A 20,632-nucleotide genomic window follows, 5' to 3' on the forward strand; every position below is an offset into this window, starting at 1 on the left:
TGTGTAGCCAGCAGCCAGCGTGAGCGGCCAGCAGCTGCCGTCCAGAAGCCGGTGACTGATCTGCCTCGCCCAGGAAGAGCGCAATGATGGTGCCAACTTGGGCCAGTGAAGCAACATCTTCCACAACTAGACTGAAGAACAAAAACGACAGCAACTTGTCTGTTTCCTTTCCCCCAATTTCTCAATAAAAATTTTTTTAAAATCTTAAAAAAGAATTCAGTAAAGATATAGAAGATTTTAAACAAGGTTATTAATAAACTTGACTCAAACTGCATTTTATAATTACAGAGTATGCCTTCTTCTCATGTGAACATAGAACATTTTTAAAATTGACCATATGCTGGAGTCATAAAGCAAATCTCAAAAAAATTTTAAAGTAATGAAATAATACTAAATAATAATATAGAATGTTCTCTGTAGTGAAATTAAGGTAGAAATCAATAACAAAAAAATAATGCAAAATTCTCAAATGTTTGGAAATTAAGCCATACCTTCTGAGTAACCTAAAATTTCAAAGAAGAAATTATATATTAGAAAAGATTTGAATTAAATACCAATCCATTATGACATAAGAAAACATGGGATGATAAAGCTAAAGTCATGCTTAGAGAGTCAATTACGACCTAAAATGCATACGTTTGAAAGAAGAAAAAGCTGGAAATAACTTCTTTATGCCAAAACCACCATTAAGAATATAAAAGGTAAGCCATGGAGCAGGACATTTTAAACACAAATATCCAAAAGATGGTGCAAAAAAATTCCTAATGTTAATAAGGAAATAAAGGCAGCACAAGAAAAAATAGGCAAAATAAAAAATCGTAAATCACACAGGATACCCAAAAGGCCAATAGAGATTTGAGAAGTTACTCAGCCTCATTTTTAAGAAGAAAAATAAAAATGAAAATCACTATACTAATATACCTCACACCTGTCAAGAGGGCTGAAATGAACAATAGCCTTTGTGTTTTGGCAAAGATGTGGGAAAACTACAACCCTCATACATTGCTAGTGGGCATACAAAGTGTTACACCAACTGTGGGAAACTGTTTAGTTTTCTAAACGAACAGAAGCTGACTATATGCATGCTCTATGATCTAGTAATTCTGTTCCTTGGTATATTCTCACCAACAATGAGCACATTTTCTCACCAAAGACATGTAGCAGCACCATTAACAGCTTGAAACTGTTAAGAAATGACATACATGTTCATTAACAATAGAAAAATAAGTATATTATGGTGTGTTAATTGGCTATTACAGAGTATGAAAATGAATGAATCCTACATCGAGCACAAATGGAATCGCTGAGCAAAAAAAACAGATACAAGAGAGTAAATATTGTATGACTCCATTTACAACAAACTTTAAAAATGATGATAGACATCTGTCATGATAGAAGTCAGTACAGTGGTTAACTTTAGGAGGGTGGTGATTGGTAGGGGTCACAGAAAGGAGGTCTGAGATGCTGGTGATCTACTTAATCATCTGGGGGGTGGTGATATGGCGATATCATTTATGGCGTATTTATTGAGCTGTACCTTTATTATTTGTGCACTTCTCTCTATTATGTTATAAGTCTATAACATAATATATACTTCTATAACATAATGCTTAACAAAAAATAAAAAAAATCCTGATTAGAACTCACCAATTCATTTCGTTCATCTCCAAGCAAGGTATTCCTGTCTTCTAATTTTCTTATAGTGGCATTCAATTCAGCTATTCTCTTTTGATTTCTTCGCAAATCCTACACATGAAAATTAAAATGGAAATTTTAATTTTAAGTTTTCTTCAACAACACATTTTACGAAGTTTTGGAATACCACTCATAAAAGTAATAAATAGGCTTAGTTCCTTTCACCTGGCTTATGAGCTGAGAGTAAAATGTTCTCTCACTCAGAGAAGAGTAAACATTTCCCCTCTTCTAACCCCCCAATATTTACCACTTGGGTTTAAGACCAAGCGTGGTTGAAACTGCAGATGAATTTCACGTGGCAGCTACTCCCTGGAGCCCGGACTCTCGGCAGGGGGAGTGGTAGGTGATTGGATCAGCTTATCAAATCTGTGAGCTGTGAGACCATGTTCATGTTGTGATTACATGAGGTTCAAGGAGCATCCTTGTGTCATGGCTGAACATTGCTTCCTACAGCTTAGACAGATGTCCTGCTATGACACTTAGCCAGAGTGGGGCTAGAGCACGAGGTGGGGATGGGCTCTGTAAATTCCTGCATATTCCTGGAGAAACAGGTCAGAGTAAGGAGGTCAGTGCGTGACTTTCACATATAGAAGGCAGTATATTCTAGGACAGGCTTCATTGGTATATTTGACCCAGAGCAACTGCCTTCACAACTGGCATAACTGCCTGGATCTCTTTACACACAGCAGTCATGGCTTAATTCTATTCTCTAGAGCCCAGAGGACTGTTCTTATCATACACTTGCAACTCCATCACCATTTTACACTTTCATAGTGCTGTACTGTTGACAAAGCAGTTTCACACACGTTACATTCCTAGATTCACAATATCCTAGAAGATGTAGCAGAACAGGGAGGATTCAGGGGGGCCATAACTTGTTCAAGGTCTCCTGGCTAACAGATCAATAGCTAATATGTATTGAACGCTAACTATGTGCCAGACACTGTGTTCAACATTTCACATATCACCTCTTCTAAATCTTAGACAAGCCTTATCGGGAACCACGATTGTCTCTGCTTTACAGATGAAGAAACTCTGAGCAGTGAAATGATTTGCCTAAGGTCACACTGTAAATGGCAGACCCAGAATTTGAACTAAAGGGTCTAACTCTACAGCCCATTCTTTTGACGATTACGGTACACTACAGGTAATTAAGTGGGCTAGAACGAAAACTTACATCTGCTAAATCCTAGTTCTGTAGTCTTTCCACCACCTACTGGGATATATATATATATATATATATATATCCTGAATACCAACTCATAAATTATTCATTACTTGGTTCTAAGTACTACTTTGGAACCTGTCTGTGTTCCTAAATAATTCATTTTCATCTTTTTAGCAGTTAAATGATCTGAAAGGTATAAGATATGAAAGCCAACTATATATGAGCTGATTTCTATCGTTGCACTTCTGAAAATAATTTCTCATATAAAATGATGAAAATCCACAGAAATAAGTGTCAAGTTCAATCAAACTAGAAACATTCAGATGATGATATAAATGGCTTAATCTTTTAATAGTTACACATGTTGACCCCTGTAGGTGATAACCGTCCTTACCAATTTCCAACCCAGTTGTTCACACAAGGGAAAATTACCAGTCTTGGCAAGATGCAAAGTATTTTCATCTAATTTATGATTCTTGTAACAGGCTGAAGTTTGGATAGGTACTGCTTGGCTAGAAAAAGTCTATCAAGGAGTTTTAAAGATCTGCAATTCTCTTGTGATCTGCTAATGCATGCAAGACCACTTTGTTGCCTCTGAGTTTAGATAACCTTGCTCCCAAGATACTAGCTGGTTTTATAGTAGGAGATAGAATTGATTTCTCCACAGTAAACAGGAAAAGAGCTTAAGTGAAAAGTAAAAGTTGGGAGCTAAATAAAACATGACTCCTGTGTTCTTAACTTCAACTTGAATAGACTTACAGGACTGCTGCAGTGTTCGGAGCCATCTCCTGCTCTCCCTGGAATTTCTCGTTTCGGGCTGCTCATGTTACACTCGGCCTCCTTGACCAAGAAGAGTTGTTCATCCAAAGCTTCCTTCTGCAGCTGGAGTTTCTGTACATAGCCTGTTTGGGTCTCCAGCTCCTTTTCCAAGGAAAAGATGATCCTGTCCTTGGCTTTGATTTCATCCATCTGAATTAGATGACACCCATGACATTTTATTTAATAATGCTGCAAAGAAGTGCATTTTTATAACTGTACACGTTTAACTTCTCTCTGCTGATTGATATAGAAAAAAGTCATGAATATTACAAGTGTATTGAATTCATGAATAAGACAAGGCAAGACTGTGTCATGAAGGGCTATCCTAGGCTAATTCAGGGTCAAAGAGAGTAATTTTTTTCCCCTCCAGTATATTCTGTGTAGATGCTTTGATCAACGTATTGTTTGAAATGGTCTGGGTTGGCTGGGAATGGAAAGGAAAAGTTAACTGTAAAATGGGTCATCAGTGTTTAAATAAAGACAGATACTAAATGTTCCACTACTACGTTTCCCAGGACAATTTTTGGTGTTACGTCCTCTTTGGGGGGAATAACCTTTGAGTTCAGTTCAAATAGCAGCAGTCACTATGAACAGGTCATTTGGAACTAAGGAAGCTGCAGACTTGCCAGTAGCCCACGCCTTCCCCAATACCAGTGCGTTTGCATTCAGGTAGTGAATCTGACATTAGGTCTTTCTGCAGCTCGTGCCACATGGTTCGTTCCATTCCTATCCACGTTTCAGAGTGGTTCTTGGCAACCATGTTACCCTTCCTGTCAGAAAACCATCGTTGGAACAAAAACAGGGACAGAAAATACCTGATTATATTAGCACTATTTTCCCTCCTAGATCTGTGGGAAATGTTTATTGATCCCAACACTCATTTCTGCTAAGCCTGGGTGTGGTCTCAGAAGCATTTGATACCAATGGTTCAGAGTTCCACTGGACTGAAATGTCTGCCATCTAAAGGCCAGTGAACTGACTGTCTATAAGCAATTGTTGAAGAAAGCATAGCTATCAGATGAAACCTTTCTTCTGTTTCATTATATGTGAATATTCAAAATGGAGATAAGGAATACATTTAATACAATCTCATACTCTTCTACTCTTTATAAAGATGTCTCCTTACAAAAACAAGAAACTTGGTATAAATTTTTCTTTGCTGTGTTCCTTAGAACTAAAAAAAAAAAAAAAAGGGGACAGACATTGTGCTACATAGTCACATATTTGCCACATGTAAATATCTGTGAGCTACTGCCTCTAAGTCACATGATGAAATTTTATGTCAATTTTTGGAGAGCACTGGGCTAAATTCTGCAAGATCCTGCAATATCATCTGATAACTTGGTGAGGAATCAAACACTGCCCTGTGAATTTGGGAATAAAAGCATTGTTTTTAGTTTCTGTCTCCTTATAGAAAGCTTGAGTCCAATGTGATTTTTAACTGAGTAGCACATTCATTTGTCAGACCCGTCATCTATGGTGTTACTTCCTGCTCCCCGTAGTTTCAGATCTGCATGCCCCCAGTTGGTTCTGATGTACCCTATGTAACTAAACTTGCTGGGAAATCATTCCGTTACTGCCCATATAATCATATGAATTCATCATCACCATCATCATAACTGAAATCTATTGGTCTTCTACCACATTCAAGGCACTAAACACAGAGCTTTATATACCTTTTCTCATTTTATTAACACTCCTTTTATATAGGTTCTGTTATTACCATTGTACAGATGATGATGGAGGGCCTGAAGGGTTAACGTGGTCATAGTCACATGGCTAATAAGTGGTTAAGCTTGATTTTAAATTCAGCCTTCTGACTCGAGAGTCCATTCTATTAGACACCATGCTCTACTGGCACCAAGAATATCCATAGACTCCCAGCATTTCCCAAAGTGGTTCTCTGAAGGATCTCCAGGAATTAGTGCTGAGGAAGCCCTATTGCATCATGGTTATAAGCATGGACGCTGGTCTCTGAATACCACAATCTTCCAAAGTTCTGTTCTTAGATGGGAAGGGTATATATATATATATATATATATATATATATATATATATATATCTGAATTCCCTGGGGAAATTTTCTCAGTAGATCCGCTCCCACTTCTCTCACTTTCAGTTTCAAAAATGGAGCTGGGGAGGGGTCAGGAACAAGATAAGAAGGTAAAAATTAAGACAAGTGCACCTGTGCTACTGAAAAAGTTTCCCATGTTATCCTGTTTGCACCCAATTTTTGAACCACTCTTGAGTTAGCTTAGAGTTGACCGTGTTAAAGAGGGATTTCACGTCTAGTGCAGCAATGCGCCAGTGAAAGAAAGTCAGGACAAAAACCATTACAAATCTGTGGATATCCTCGCAGATTTTACATTGAAAACCATCAACAAACAAAAATATTTCATGTAAAGCTTCCTTTTCAATTACCTACCTGCTGACTCCAGAGTTCATAGTCCCGATTCCTTCTTATCAGCCATTGTTGTTTCAAAAACCAAAGGCAGGGCAGAGATCAGTATTTCTGCACTGTGTTTGGTCTTTTTTGTCACTGGTGCAATAGAATGAATTGCAGATACAGAATGAGGAAAGTGTGGCAGAGGCAACATTTTACAGTCCTACTGTGTTGCAGTACAAAGAATATTACATGTTTAGCTTTTTAAAATGTTCTATGGTAACCACTTTTTACTTAAAATTGAAATCCTAGAGATATCACTCAAGGAACATAATTAGACTTCTTAGAAAATAATTGCTTAGAATCGGCAGACACAAGAGGGAATGTGTAGTTTTACCTAAAAACGTATTACTTTTAGAGAAGCATAAAGTACATTCTCACAGGTGATGGTTAATTTGATAATATAACTAGGATATAACTAATGCTAAACATTCTGAGTATATACGAAAAGGTCACACAATTAAGTTCGTGAACTTTTCCCTGTATGAGTGAACAGTGGAAAGTTTGCGAACTTAATTGTCTGACCTTTTGTAAGCATGTAAATGTTTCTTCTAAAATAATTGAACAAGGTCATCCTAGGACATTACAACTTTTCCACAATAATGGTATTTGTTTTATTTTTAAACATAGTGAGAGATCGATGCTGTTTTTGATCATCCATATTAAAAAGAAAGACCCAACTCTGTAGGTGTTGAAGTAAGTTTTGAAGTTGATAATAGCAAGCAAGCTACTGAAGAATGACATCCAATTTAAAAATTATAATGGCCCCTGTTTATTTTGGGGAAAAAGATCTACTTTAAAAATGACTAGGAATTTTATAGTTTTATTTATTGCTTCCAGACACAGTTCCTGGAAAGAAGGCTGGTGAATCACTCAGGATGTTCCGGTGGCTGCGTTTATCAGACATCTTGAAAGCCATAGAAACTTTCCCGACACTTGTAAAAACCCAGCAACATTTTATAAACGGAAAGCCCACAAAAGCATGCTGATTTTGGACGAGTTCATAATTTAGAATATTTTTAGACATCCAAGAAAACAGGAGCCATTGAATACATAAATACTCTCCATATACACAGGGCTGGAAGACTCTCGTTTTTATGAGAAAGGTGATTCAAAATCTTTTACATTTTATGACACTAATTTTGGCCTGGCCAAATATATTATCCATCCATCCATTCCTCCATTCATCCACCCATCCATCCATCCACCCACCCATCCACCGACCTACCTGCTTACCAATCTAGCTTGTATTTCGGATAGAACACTAGAAAAAAGGCGGGCACTGTTTATAATCCACTCATGAGACACGCCTGAAAAAGCAAACCCATGGCGCTCTGAAACCTGGAAAGAGAACGGTCTGCACAAGGTTACTAACCAGCCTCCGAATGTCCCGCTCCGACTCCCACTTGATTTTCGAGATGGCTTCCTGGTGGGACTGATGCTCACTCCTCAGGTCCCCGGCCTTGATTTTATCCGCTTGGATCATATTGCTTAAAGCCTCGTCCACCTGCTTCTTGGCAGTTTTCAGGTCCGCAATTTCCTGCAAGAGCTTAAGGCGCTCCGCATCAAACAGTTTCCGGGCCTCCTCCCGGGCCTCAATGGTGAGCGCGGTCCTTACTTTGTCACTGCTGCCGTCGCGGAGGGCGCACAGAGCCGACTTGAGCCTCTGGATCTCCCCATCCCGCACCTTCACTGTCCGCGACATTTCCTGCTCGTGCTGCTTGATGAGATTCTCCCTCACCGCCTGCAGTTCCTTCATCTTCTCCTCATGGAGCTTGGCTTTGAGTTCCGTCACCAGGACCGTGTGCTTGCGCTGCTCCAGCTCACGGATCCGCTTGGCTTCTTGAGTCTTCTCTCTTTCAAGCTTAGACACCTAAAGGCAGAGGGCGAAAGGATGAGAGAGGTGAGCCTCAAAGGAAAGGTGCGCTCCCAGGCAGGGTTCACAGCTCAGGCCCTTGCGATCTCTCAATTCCTCATCTCCTTTCAGATGCTCCGAGGGAAGGGGGCCACAGGCTTTAAAGATGGGAGGGAATACGGTGTGTAAAAGGAGGCAATACCTAAGGATGCTTATACTACTTTGTTCAGACAAACATTTGACGTGCTGGAGCCTTACTATTTGATGTGTAATCTGCAGATGAGAACAGAGGCATCACCCAGAAGCTTGTCAGAAATGCAGCAGGGCTTCGCCCCGGACCAACAAATCAGGACGTGCATTTTAACAAGCCCACAGGTGACTGGTACACACAATAAAATTAGGAGGTGGTCCTATGATGGTTTTCACCTTGGTGGGGAGGAGTTCAAAACAGACCACCTACAGAGCTTTTTAAACCACACCTGTCTATGTCCAAACTGATAATGTGGGTGTCTCAAGGTAGTTCATAGTTCAATATTATGCTAAGACTAGTAAATTGTACCTAAAGTAAGATGAAATATTTTCCACTTTTTTTTTTTTGGAAGAGTAAATGCTGCCGCTAAGGGGAAGGAGAAGAATGAAGACAGTTGATAATATCCTCCCCCTCTCCTTTCTTACTATGGCAACTTGGCTCCATCCCAAACTTTATATATACACACCCGCCAGCCCCCAAGCCCTGCAGTCCATCCGGCTCTCTCTCGGTTAAAGGAGTTTAGTAGCTGTTGTTATTTCTGCCCTTCCCTGTCTCCACTCTTACCTACCTCTCTGGCTCCCCGCTAAGCCAACACCAAGTAGTTTAATAAAGTATTTTCTCTAATCTTTTTACCATTCAGGTGTTCTGGTTCAAAAAGAAAAAAATATTGTGTTTTGTTACATTTCCAATGATGATACAGGTATCCTTATAGATTAGTGATGGCACTTCCTTAATCTGGCTGTGAGTCTGTCTCTGATTCAGTAGATTAGGGTGGGGCCCTGGCATTTGTAGCTTGAAAAAGCATCATGGCTCCTGTTCTACTCTCCTCTTCCCCCACCTTTATCTCTGCTGCCTGTCTTTGTTCCTCTTTGTCTCTGTCATGTGTGTGTGTGTACACACACACACACACACACACACACACACACACACACACTCACACTCACACTCACACACACAGTAACCTGGAAAAAGGAAAGAATTGGTCAGCCCCCGGAGTCATATCTCACTGAGTGATAACTGAGTCTCTGGCATTTGTAAAATTGGAAGGTTTCATAAAAGAATTAAGAGCCTTTTCAGCTGAAGAAAATGTTAACATTCAAGCTCCTTACTGAAATCATTGTAATGATAAAGTGTCTGAGATTGTACTTACCTTCACAGTTTACCTACCTGTGGCTACAACAGAGTTTCCTAAATCCACATGACATTTTATGAATATTTTATTTTCAAGGCACAGCGATTATTCCCATGTTGGTTATTCTAAAAGAACTCAGGGCACAAGGAGACTTGGCAAAATAAGTAGCCAGGCACCCTCAAACGACTGTCCTCCAATCTTGCCTCCAGTTTAGGCCAAGGTCCCATCCTGATGCCTCTTATCGCATCTGCTCTAGAGCTGTGCTGTCCAATATGGTGGCCACCAGCCATGCTGAGCACTTGGAATATCGTTAAGTCTGAAGTGAGACCTGATCTAAGTGTAAAACACACACTGGATTTCGAAGACTTCATGTGAGGCAAAGAATGGCTTATTCATAGTTTTTTATATTGATTGCATATCCGAAATGATATTTGGGGCAAATTAGGTTATAAAGTACATTATTAAAAAAATACTTTTTTTTTTTTTTTACACTTTTAAAATTGTGGTCACAAGAAAATGTTAAATCACATAAATGGCTCGCATCATGGCTCATGTTGTATTTCTGCCAGACAGCGCTGCTCTCGAGTTCTGGGAGGTTCCTGTAATGAACCTAGTTTTCCCCACACAGCTGGTGATACTATCTGAGTAAAGCCTCGTTCTGATCTGATTTATGTGCTGGCTCAAGGGTCACCCAGGGATCCTTTGAGCTGCAGAATAAAATCCCAACACGTCAGCTTTGCCTTTCAGGCTCTGAGAAGATTTGGTTGGACTTCCGGCTCCCACACCTATTCCTCACTCTTTCTCCCTGCCTTTCGGTACCTGTGTACCTCAAGTTTTTTCTTCCTGACCTGCCTCTCCTTCAACTCCTTTGGGGATCCTCCCATTCCTCATGACCCACCAGCTAGATGTCACCCTCTCTGGTCAGGCCATGCCTGATCGCCCAGGACAAAGCTCATTTCTCCTGCCCTTGTCTTCTCAGTACACTTTGCTAATACCTCCTTACTGGCCCTGCCTACGTTTTTCTTTTCTTTTCTGTTCTTTATAATTTTTCAATTTTTCAATTACAGTTGTCATACAATATTATATTGGTTTTGGTATACAACATAGTGACTAGACATTTATATAACTTACAAAGTGATCACCCTGATAAATCTAGTACCCATCTGACACCATACATAGTTGTTACAATATTATTGACTATATTCCTTATGCTGTACTCTCCATCCCTATGAGTATTTTGTAACTACCAATTTGTAATTCTCAATCCCTTCCCCTTTTTCACCCATCTCCCCAGCCCCCTCCCATCCGGCAACCATCAAAATGTTCTCTGTATCTAGGAGTGTGTTTCTGTTTTGTTTGTTTGTTTGTTTGTTTGTTTGTTTGTTTGTTTTGTTCTTTAGATTCCACATATAAGCAAAATCACATTGCATCTGTCTTTCTCTGTCTGACATACTCCACTCAGCAAAATACCCTCCAGGTCCATCCATGTTGTTGCAGATGGCAAGATTTCATTCTTTTTTACGGCTGAGTGATATTCCATTGTACATATGTACCACCTTGTCTTTATCCATTCATCCATTCGGGGACACCCAGGCTGCCTCCACATCTTGGCTGTTGTAAATAATGCTGCAGTGAACATACGGATGGATGCACATGTCCCTTCGAAGTCACATTTTTCTTTATGCTATGTTTTTTTTTTGTACACTTGTCCTCATTACCTCCTCTCCTTCTCCTATCCAGACTATAAACACCTAGAAGGCAGCCAATGAATCTTGATCATCTTTGTCTACCCAATGGTTGCCAGCACAACACATAACCAGGAGCCAAAGAGTATGCGTGGAATGAAAGGATGTGTTCCAATATGTTTTCCTAACTAGTCCCCTGACCAGAGGCAAGAATTTGTCCTGTCATTCAGTGTAGAGAACACAGGCTAATAAGGTTACCTAGAGTAGCCCCTCATCCATCCCTTCCCTGGACAAAATGAAAATAAAACAAAGATATCCCTAACATATAAGAATGTTTCTTGTCCTCTGCTTGATGTTTCTCTCAGTGCTTCAATAACAACAGCCTAAATCTTATTCTCCATCTTTCTACAATAAACTGAAGTGGGTCTTTTCTAGGCCAGGGGTGGGCAAGCCACAGCCCATGGGCCAAATCTTTCCTGCCCCTTGTTTTTGTGAATAAAGTTTTATTGGTACACAGCCATGCCCATTCATTTACATATTACCTGTGGCTGCTTTCAGGCTACAATAGAGTTGAGTCGTCTTAGAGAGACTGTCACACAAAATCTAGGGTATTTACTATTTTGCCCTTTCCAGAAAAGTTTGCTGATTCCTCTTCTGCATGGGGAAGGAATCTTTTTAAAAAGGGGGCATTATTTTCCACTAATTTAGTAACTCTGATTGTTTACCTTCCATTTAGGACCTTGGGAAAGTACTTTAGCTCAAATAATGTGAAATTAGTCATCTTCCATTTCAGCAGGATGTATTTACATTAGGCATTTAGAATAGCATCATGATAATGGCTGTCTGGTAACAAGTTACTAAGGGAAATTTTAACAATTTTTCCTAGAACAATGAGAAAGTGTAGTAAAAATGGACAAAGTATAAGGAATTCTAGATTTGCATTTTGATTTCACCATCTGCTATCTCTAAGAAAGTTGCCTTATCCTTCTGAGGATCTTTGATTACACTTTAAAAAATACCCATAAAGAGTTATATTTAGGGTTAAATTATATAATGGATGGATAAGTTTCTTGAATTGTAAAGTACTATGAAATGTAAGGTACTATTGCTAGATATGAGAGGAGATACTTTTCATCTAAAATTATGTCAAATTCTCTGCAGGTACATTAGATTGTATCACTTTGTGATTCTGTCATTTCTCCCAAATTATAAACACTACTCTTTCATGTGTGGACTGTAGAGATGAATGAAAAAGAAAAAAAAGTGAAAATACAGATCCATGGAAAAGATATTCCAGCCTGAAGACAGAAACAACTACAAACAAACACTGGCCTTCTTGTCCATCACTTAAATGAATCCACAGAACCCAAACAAAATCCAAAGGCATTGAATAATATTTGGCAGTTTTATGTTCAGTTATTTTTGGTTGCCATGGAAATTGGCTTTTTTTAAAAAAATAGGATTTCTCAGTATGGCTGTTTTTTTAAGCCTAGGAGAAGTGTTTCACTGTAAAGGAGGTACAAAGGATTTGACTGACATTTGGAAAGAAGAGCCAATACAAATTTTGTAGTAAAACCATTTTCTGAAAATTACTTGCAGCTCAAATTGCACCGCTAAGGAAATAGATTTAATATCTTAATGTAAAATGTGCAGATGAGTATACCAAAAGATGAAGAGTTATTCCTGTGTAACAATGAAAACACACGAAGATGACAATGCTTGAAACGAAAAAAAATTATTTAATGGAAGAATCAATTTTGACTAGTGGAAATGTTTTACAGAGAAAAATTTCAGCTGGACCACATAATAGCATTTATCAAAGGCTTATTATGTATGAGTCAGGCACCCTGGTAAAAAGGCTTTATACATATCAGTACATTTAGCCTCCTCAGCAGCTCTGTGATATCAGTAGTATTTGTTTCATCTGAATTTCAGATGAGAAAAGTAAGGAATAGCCTCCCCTTGCGTGTGATGTAAAGGAAGCTGATTAGAGCCCAGCATGAGCCGGGAGTCAGTTCTGGGTCAGAGCCCAGACCTCCTTTTGTTCTGAAACCTCGAGTAAGCCCTTCACCTCTCTCAGCCTCACTGTTCTTGTGTGTAAGCTGTGATGGGCACCATCATTCTCAAAGAGTTGTTGTGAGGATTGACTTAGATAATGTATCAAAAGTCCTTTTGGGGGCCGGCCGAGTGGTACGATGGTTAAGAGCTGGCTTGGGACGCCAGAGGGCCCCGGTTTGGATCCCACATATGAGGGCCAGTGACACTGCCCTCCACAGCTAAGATGCTGAACAACAGCTCAACCTGGAGCTGGGCTGCCATGAGTCGCCAGCGACGGCGTAGGCTGCAGTCCCTGCTGCAGTGGGTTGCCATGGGCTACCGTGTGTAGCCAGCAGCCAGCGTGAGCAGCCAGCAGCCACAGTGAGCGGCCGTCCAGAAGCCAGTGACTGATCTGCCTCGCCCGGGAAGAGCGCAATGATGGTGCCAACTTCCAGTGAAGCAACGTCCTCCACAACTAGACTGAAGAACAAAACGATAGCAACTTGTCTGTTCCTCTTCCCCCAATTCCCCAATAAAAAAATATTTTAAAAAAAAAGTCCTTTGGAAAGGATGGACCACATGGGAGATTAATAATTACTAATACATGGTAGATATTACAACAACACTTTTGATAAATATTGCTGTAAATATTAATATTATATCTTGCAATGTTATATGAATACCAACAACATAAATATATGTGTTCATATTATCATGATATGACTAACATTATTAATACTGCATTATTAAGACTGTCATAACTATTTTCCTAATAGAAATAGATGTTTCAAGGTAAAATTGGGTTTCCTCGGGATGTGATGAATTCCCTGACGTGGTGAAATCTAATCTTAACTTGGAAGACACTTGGATGGTGTGTACACAGACAGTGGGAGTGGGACAGGGCAAAGGGGTGAGCACTGAACACAGATCTGAATGACACAGCTCCCAAATCCCTTCTCCCCGTGAGGTTTTCTGAACAAAATAATCATTAGGAAAATTTAATCCTAGTGGGGAGAGCTTAGGCTATGACAAAAGGAAGAAAATTCATGACTACCTCACACAGGCCTCACGTTATATTTTTCTCTTCTGTCCTAATTCTAGCCTGGCATTTGCAAAATGCCAGTGCACGCGTAAATTCTGCCAAGATAAAGATGGTGGTGATTTGAGTTTTAAACGTGGCCTTAGAAATCTAGGATTAAACATTAGGCAGCCCAGTCAAAGGTAAGAAGGGGTTATGAAGGTTGAGAGGTTATCAAGGCAAGACAAGCTAACCAAAGCTTTGGTGTGGATTATCTGCACTGGATGTTGCTGGAGATCTAAACTCACAGGAGGGTGGGATTTTCATTAACTCTCAAACAGGAGATGTGAAGGAGGGAACAGGTGCCACCAGAGGAAGGCCACTTACAAGGGACATTTTAGACAACCCGGGGAAGGATTCTGTTTTTTCATTGCTTGTTTTTAGCCACTTACACTTCCTGAAAACAAAACTAAAGGCACAAAAAGCAAGAAATTTGCATCCCACCTTTGGGTATGTACCCATACCCCCTACCACTTGTTTCTCCATTTCAAATTCCCATAATAATGGAAAGAAAAGTTCTAACGTTCTGTCCACTGCCCAGTTTGCAGGTTCTTCCAGAGCTTCACAGTTTTTAAGAGCATAGGCTTTGCAAGGCATGGAAACAACCTGTGTCCACTGATGGATGAATGGATAAAGAAAAAGTAGTCTATACATGCGTATGCGTGCATATATGCGTGCATATTATGGTGGAACATTACTCAGCCAGAAAAAGGAAGGACATTCTGCCTTTTGTAACAACATGGATGAACCGTGAGGGCATTGTGGTAAGTGAATTAAGTCAGACAGAGAATCTCATTTATATACGGAATCTAAAAAACCAAACTCATAGAAACAGAGATCACATTTGTGGTTGCCAGAGGTGAAAGGTAAGGGGTGGGGTAAATGGGTGAAGGGCATCATAAGATACAAACTTCCAGTTATGCTAAATAAGTCCTGGGGATGTAATGTACCAAATGGTGACTATAGTTAATAATACTATATTGTGTATCTGAAAGTTGCAAAGATAGATTTTACAAGTCTCATTACAAGAAAAAAAAATTAACTATGTGTGGTGATGAATGTTAACTAGACTTATTGTGGTGATCATTTTGCAATATACACATGTATCAAATCATTATGTTGCACATCTTAAATTTATACGGTGCTATACGTCAATTATATCTCAATAAAACAGGGAGGAAAACACATCAAAAAAATAAGAGCCTAGACTTTGGTGAAGAGAGGAGAGCTGAAGAACCAGCTCTGCCATTACTATCATGTGACTGTGTGAATTACCTCACAGAGGTAATACTTTACCTCGCTGAGCCTCAGTTTCCTCATCTGCAAAATGGAGATAACAATAGTGCCTCCCTCAGAGTGTGGGAGTGAGGAGGAAATGAGATAATGAATTAAAACACCTAACATGCTTGACACAAACTAACTGCTCAAAAACTTACACGCACACACACACCTTTATGAAGCAGACACTCCTATTACCCCATTTGACAGACGAGAAAAGAAAAACACCACGGGATTCTGTAACCTGCTCAAGGTCACTCAGGTGCTAACCAAAAGAGCTGGGATTATGTCAGGATGGAAAAGTGCTCGTTACAGTGTGTGACAGATAGTAAACATTCAATCAAGTGCAGCAGCTATTTCTGTTATCAGCCCAAAGCGTTTATGACTCTGCTCGCTACACGATGTGTTCTGTAAACGTCAACGGGATGCTTTGTCTTTCTGGAAAAATAAGTAATGTCCCATTGCCCCAAAGGTTCCTACTCTCTTAACTAGTCTACTCCCTGTGGCTAAATCATCATTTTGTCATCCAAACTGAGAGTGTGAATTCATACCTTGGCATGGTTCATATTCTCTCGGAAAGCCTAGGCCTTTGGAAACGCAATCATATTAATTTTAATAAAACTGCTTTATGACTTGTTTGCCCTCTGAATTCCCTTTGTTCTTCAGGGAAGGCTGCTGACAGGCGGTGAGGCTTTGCGTTAGTCCCTGTGCTAGGCTTGTAATTAACGACCAAGGAGAGGAAGACAGCGAGGCAGCCTGTGGAGGGGAGGATAAAGGCAGTGCGCTTTGATTCCAGGGGCTGGCTTCCAGTCTCCTGTCAGACGAAGGGGAGATTACACTGACCGTCCTGGCTTAGACACTGGTGCCAGGCCCAGGATAAACAGGCAGCCCTGCCCAGGCCCACGTTACCCCTTCTAAAAGACTTGAATGTGTGGAAAACTGGCAGTGAAGGGTCCTGCCTCTTTGAAACCTTGTGACTTTGTTCCCTATAAATCAGTGGCAGTTTATGGTTAGCAGTCTCCAGACCGACAGGCTTCCTCCCGTCAAGGTAGTTTGTCATCCTGTCATTACTACAATGAAAGGAGCCTGCCTCTCTTGAAATGTTACGCTGCTCCAGGGAAAGTTGAAACCAATGAAATGTTATTCCGCTGCAGCTTCAGGTGTGCAGTGCAGTATCAGTACAGGTCAAGCATCTACACCGTCCATGGTGCGGTCTCCCTAACAAGACATGTATATCAACTATAATTCAATATATGTACAGTCATGGGATATGGAGGATAGCATAGGGAATAGAGTCAATGGAATTATAATAGATACATAACGACGTCAGAAGGGCAGTAGATTGGGGGAGGGAGGTTATCACTTTGTGAGGGGTGAAATATATAACTAGTACATTGTTTTGTACACCTGAAACTAATAAGAAAAAAAGAGAGAGAGAGAAAAGAAAGAAACAAACAAAAAAACCAATGCAATGTTCCTAGACCCTCTGGCTGGACCTGAGAGGAACCTTAGAGGGGAGCCTTTGACAACAGGAGGCGGGGAACCCCCTGCAGAGGGACTGCCCGCACTTTTGTTAGAACTGCCAGTCCTAAAATAGGTCGTCACCACACCTATTTTATCAGAATCCTCAGATGGTGGGCCCAGCGATATCAATTTTTAATAAGTTCCCACAGGTTATCTAATGCAGTGACGCCTGAGGGACACACATATGGAGACACAGATTCAGTCACCTGAATTACAGATCGAGACACTGAGACACTTAAATTTGTCCCTGAGGAGAGAGAAAGACAACGTCCTGGTCTTCTGACTCTCAAGCAAATGTTTTTTTTTGTTTTGTTGTTTTGTTTTTACACAACATCATGTTCCTTTCAGCTTCATGAAAACTAAAAAGTTTCCTTCACAAACTTTACATTGGAGTCTGTTTACCCAAGGTGAAGGTTTGTTTGGCTGAGATAAGAGGCAAGGGACTTGGGCAGATCTAAGCTTTATTATGGCTGAAACCAGGAGAGACAGGTTTGGGGGGAAATAACTAAAGTTTAATAGTAATGTCAAGGAAGAAGAGATAGATAAAACAGAATATGAATATTTATTGCTTTGTGACATATAGCTTGGTCAAGAATACGCTCTTACTATACAAAGAATTATCAAGATAAGGCAACTTAGTGCCGACATGGTTGTCTCAGGTTTGCAGGGAGCAAAAATGTCTCACGCATGTCTGGCATTTCAAGATGCTCTCCTATCCATGACCCTGTTTGATATCCATGTCATTCTGGTGAGATAAATGTTAGCAAGTCATTTAAGAGATGAGAGTCAGGGAAGTGGAGAGACTTTCCTAACTCTAGTGAGCAACCAATTCAAGTGCAGACCATATTAGAAAGAATATTATGACTAACAATTTGATGTTTCCTATGTGCCAGGCAGCTCTCTGAGCCTTGCTGTGAGTTTTCTCATTTAATCCTCATAACTAGTTTATTTATTTGTATAATTTAAACCCCATCCCAGCTCTGTGAGATAGCAGCATGTTACTGATGAAGAAGCTAAAGTATAAGGAACGAATCACCTTTCATTCGTCCCTCAGCTCATTTTACAAACTTACGTTGAACTTTTTCAGCTCTGGACATTTACTTGGGCTTTAGAGAGATTCAGGTGCAAGGTAAATCTCTGCTTTCACAGAGATCGCATTTGATGGGGGAGGGATAAGTCAATAAAATCAATAAATAATTTTCTATAAAATGGATCAAGGACAGTCAGGCCACGGGGAGTAACTGGGTGCAGGAGGTGCTCTGTGTTAGAGACTGTGGTCAGATGAATGGCGCTGCAGCTGACACCTGAAGGAGGTGGCCAGGAAGAGCAACAGCAAAGGTCCTAAATGTGACCGGCCTCTTTGTTGACCCAGCAAAGAGGCTGGAGCAGAGTGACTGAGGGGGGAGGGCAGTGGGGGAGGAGTCAGACTACCCTGTAGTGAAAGGAAAAGTCCTGTCATTCCAAGAGAGGTAGAAGCCACTGAAGGGTTTTGAGCAGGGTAGTGACGTGACGTGATGCAGTTTAGAAAGTCTGCTCTAGATGCTGAAGGGGGATTAACTCAGAGGGCAAGAGTGGAACCTGCCCAAGTTCACACAACTATTAAGCGTCCTGGGAAGGTAGTGGCGTGGGGGTTAACTGCCTCAATTTTTATTATCTGGTTTCTTGAACAGGCTCCCCGAGGAGGCAGACATCAGCCTCATGAGCATATATATGATTCTCATCTTCTGCGCGTCCTGTGCTCAACTGTCTCCTGCCACACACAAGAGAGCCTCCATCCGTACAGGGGCTGTTGCTCTCTGAGAACTGGCAGAAAGAAGCCCCCTGATGGGAGCCAGCAGGCAGAGCAGGCAGGGCCACTCTCCAGGCCGTGGCCTCAGGGAGTCTCACTCACCTTGGACTTCTCTTGATGCAGCTCTATCTGGATGTCTGTGAGCTTGGTCCTGAGGTCTTCATTGGCAGCTTGAAGGGCGACAATGAGCGCCTCGGGCTTCTCGCCCTTATTTCGCCCTTTCTTGGACATTGTTCCTTTCGAAAAGAGTCTGTTGGTTTTTAATTCCTTTCACACAGGTGCTGCCATGTTACTGCTTCTTATTCCGGAGTGCGATGTTTCAGCATCTACTGCGTGATGCTCCTTGGTAAGGTCTCCTCAGCCGCTGCCCTGGAAGCCCTGAGAAGAGGCAGAGACAGACGTTATTGCTGCGGCAGAGACCTTGGCTCGTGCCGGTCAGTCACACTCTGCCTGAGCTACCTCTACGAGCCGCCCCCTGAGGGCTCCTCCCTCCAGTATCTCCCGTCCGCTGTGCACATGAATTTCCAGACATCTTTACAAAGGGTGAGTCTGATCATCTCAGTGCCCTGCTTAAAATCCTTGAAAGCCCTACGAGTATATATGAGTCTATCTTTCACATCTCAGAGTGCTTTTTATGCCTAACCCTGCCCATTCTCCCAGCCTTATCCTGTCTTATAGCCTCACTTATATAAGGCAAGCCATAAGGACTGCCTTTTAATTTTCTGATGCTTTCTCTCTTCCCATAAGGACTTTCTCCATCTTCTGCACAGCCACCTCACGTGGCCCTCCTTTGTGTCCCCATCCTCATGCCCTGCCACACACACAGTGTAGCTGGACCAGCTTTTAGGGTTCCTCCCATCTCAGCTTCCACATCAGTCCCTCCTGGAAACACCCCCAAGGTTCTTACATGCCCTTATTGGTAAATTGTTGTCACCTCAATGAAACTGCAAACTTGGTAAGGGCAGGGATGTGTTGTTCTTATTTCCAACTCGCTTCTCAGGATTCAACACATGGCCTGGGACATACCAGGTACTAAATTAGTATTTGTGAAATTAGTATTTGTGAAAGCGGTCGTCCCCTTTTAAAGAGCTCTAACTTTAAGAAAATCTGATATTACTAAGAGCAATATCAGGGAGTTTACTGCCTATGTTTTCTTCTAGGAGTTTTATGGCTTGGGGTCGTACATTTAAGTCTTTCATCCACTTTGAGTTTATTTTTGTATATAATGAGAAGGTGGTCGAGTTTTCCCCAACACTGTTGATTAAATAGACTGTTTTTACCCCACTGTATATTCTTGCCTCCTTTGTCACAGATTAAATGGCTATATAGGCATGGGGTTATTTCTGAGCTCTCTATGTGTCTGTTTTTATGCCAGTACCATGATGTTTTGATTACTAATTGCAGGATCACTGCATAAATTATATAAATGTCTAACCACTATGCTGTACACCTGAAACTAATGTAAAATAATACTGAATGTCAACTGTAACTGACAAAAATAAAGAGAAAATTTGATATATGAAGACCTAGAATCATACAGTAGATAAATTGTGAGAAGTGGGGTTTAATTATACTGGGTTAACTGAGCCTCACTAATTCATTCAGCCAATATTGTTAGAGTTTCTTCTATGTGCTGTGCTAGGTATAGTATGTTAAAACTGAAAATAAGTTAGAGTTCCAAGGCAAAAAAAAAACCCCAAAAAACAAAAAAACAAACCAAAAGAAAAACGAAAAACAAAAAAAACAACCCTCAACAAAACCTCTATCTGTAGTATCTATATCTGTATCTATCTTCATCATTATCATCTGTTTGATAAGTGCCTTTGAAAAAATAAACCAGTTGTTTCAGAAGTATAGACAAGAGTTATTCTGATGGGGC

At 40.6% G+C, this 20,632-nt stretch overlaps 1 protein-coding gene across 1 annotated transcript in view; it reads right to left on the minus strand.

Moving 5' to 3' along the window:
• Positions 1-20,632, minus strand: part of JAKMIP2 (janus kinase and microtubule interacting protein 2) — a 170,645-nt gene that overhangs the window by 44,301 nt on the left and 105,712 nt on the right. Inside the window, exons 2-5 of the mRNA XM_019661439.1 lie at positions 18,856-19,131; positions 7,501-7,998; positions 3,623-3,832; positions 1,648-1,746 (exon numbers count right to left, since the gene is read on the minus strand). Coding sequence (XP_019516984.1) covers positions 1,648-1,746; positions 3,623-3,832; positions 7,501-7,998; positions 18,856-18,984 — 936 coding nt within the window. The 5' untranslated portion in view covers positions 18,985-19,131. The remainder of the gene's footprint in view (positions 1-1,647; positions 1,747-3,622; positions 3,833-7,500; positions 7,999-18,855; positions 19,132-20,632) is intronic.

Source organism: Hipposideros armiger, unplaced genomic scaffold (assembly GCF_001890085.2).
Source record: "Hipposideros armiger isolate ML-2016 unplaced genomic scaffold, ASM189008v1 scaffold_11, whole genome shotgun sequence".
Classification (NCBI taxonomy): domain Eukaryota; kingdom Metazoa; phylum Chordata; class Mammalia; order Chiroptera; family Hipposideridae; genus Hipposideros; species Hipposideros armiger.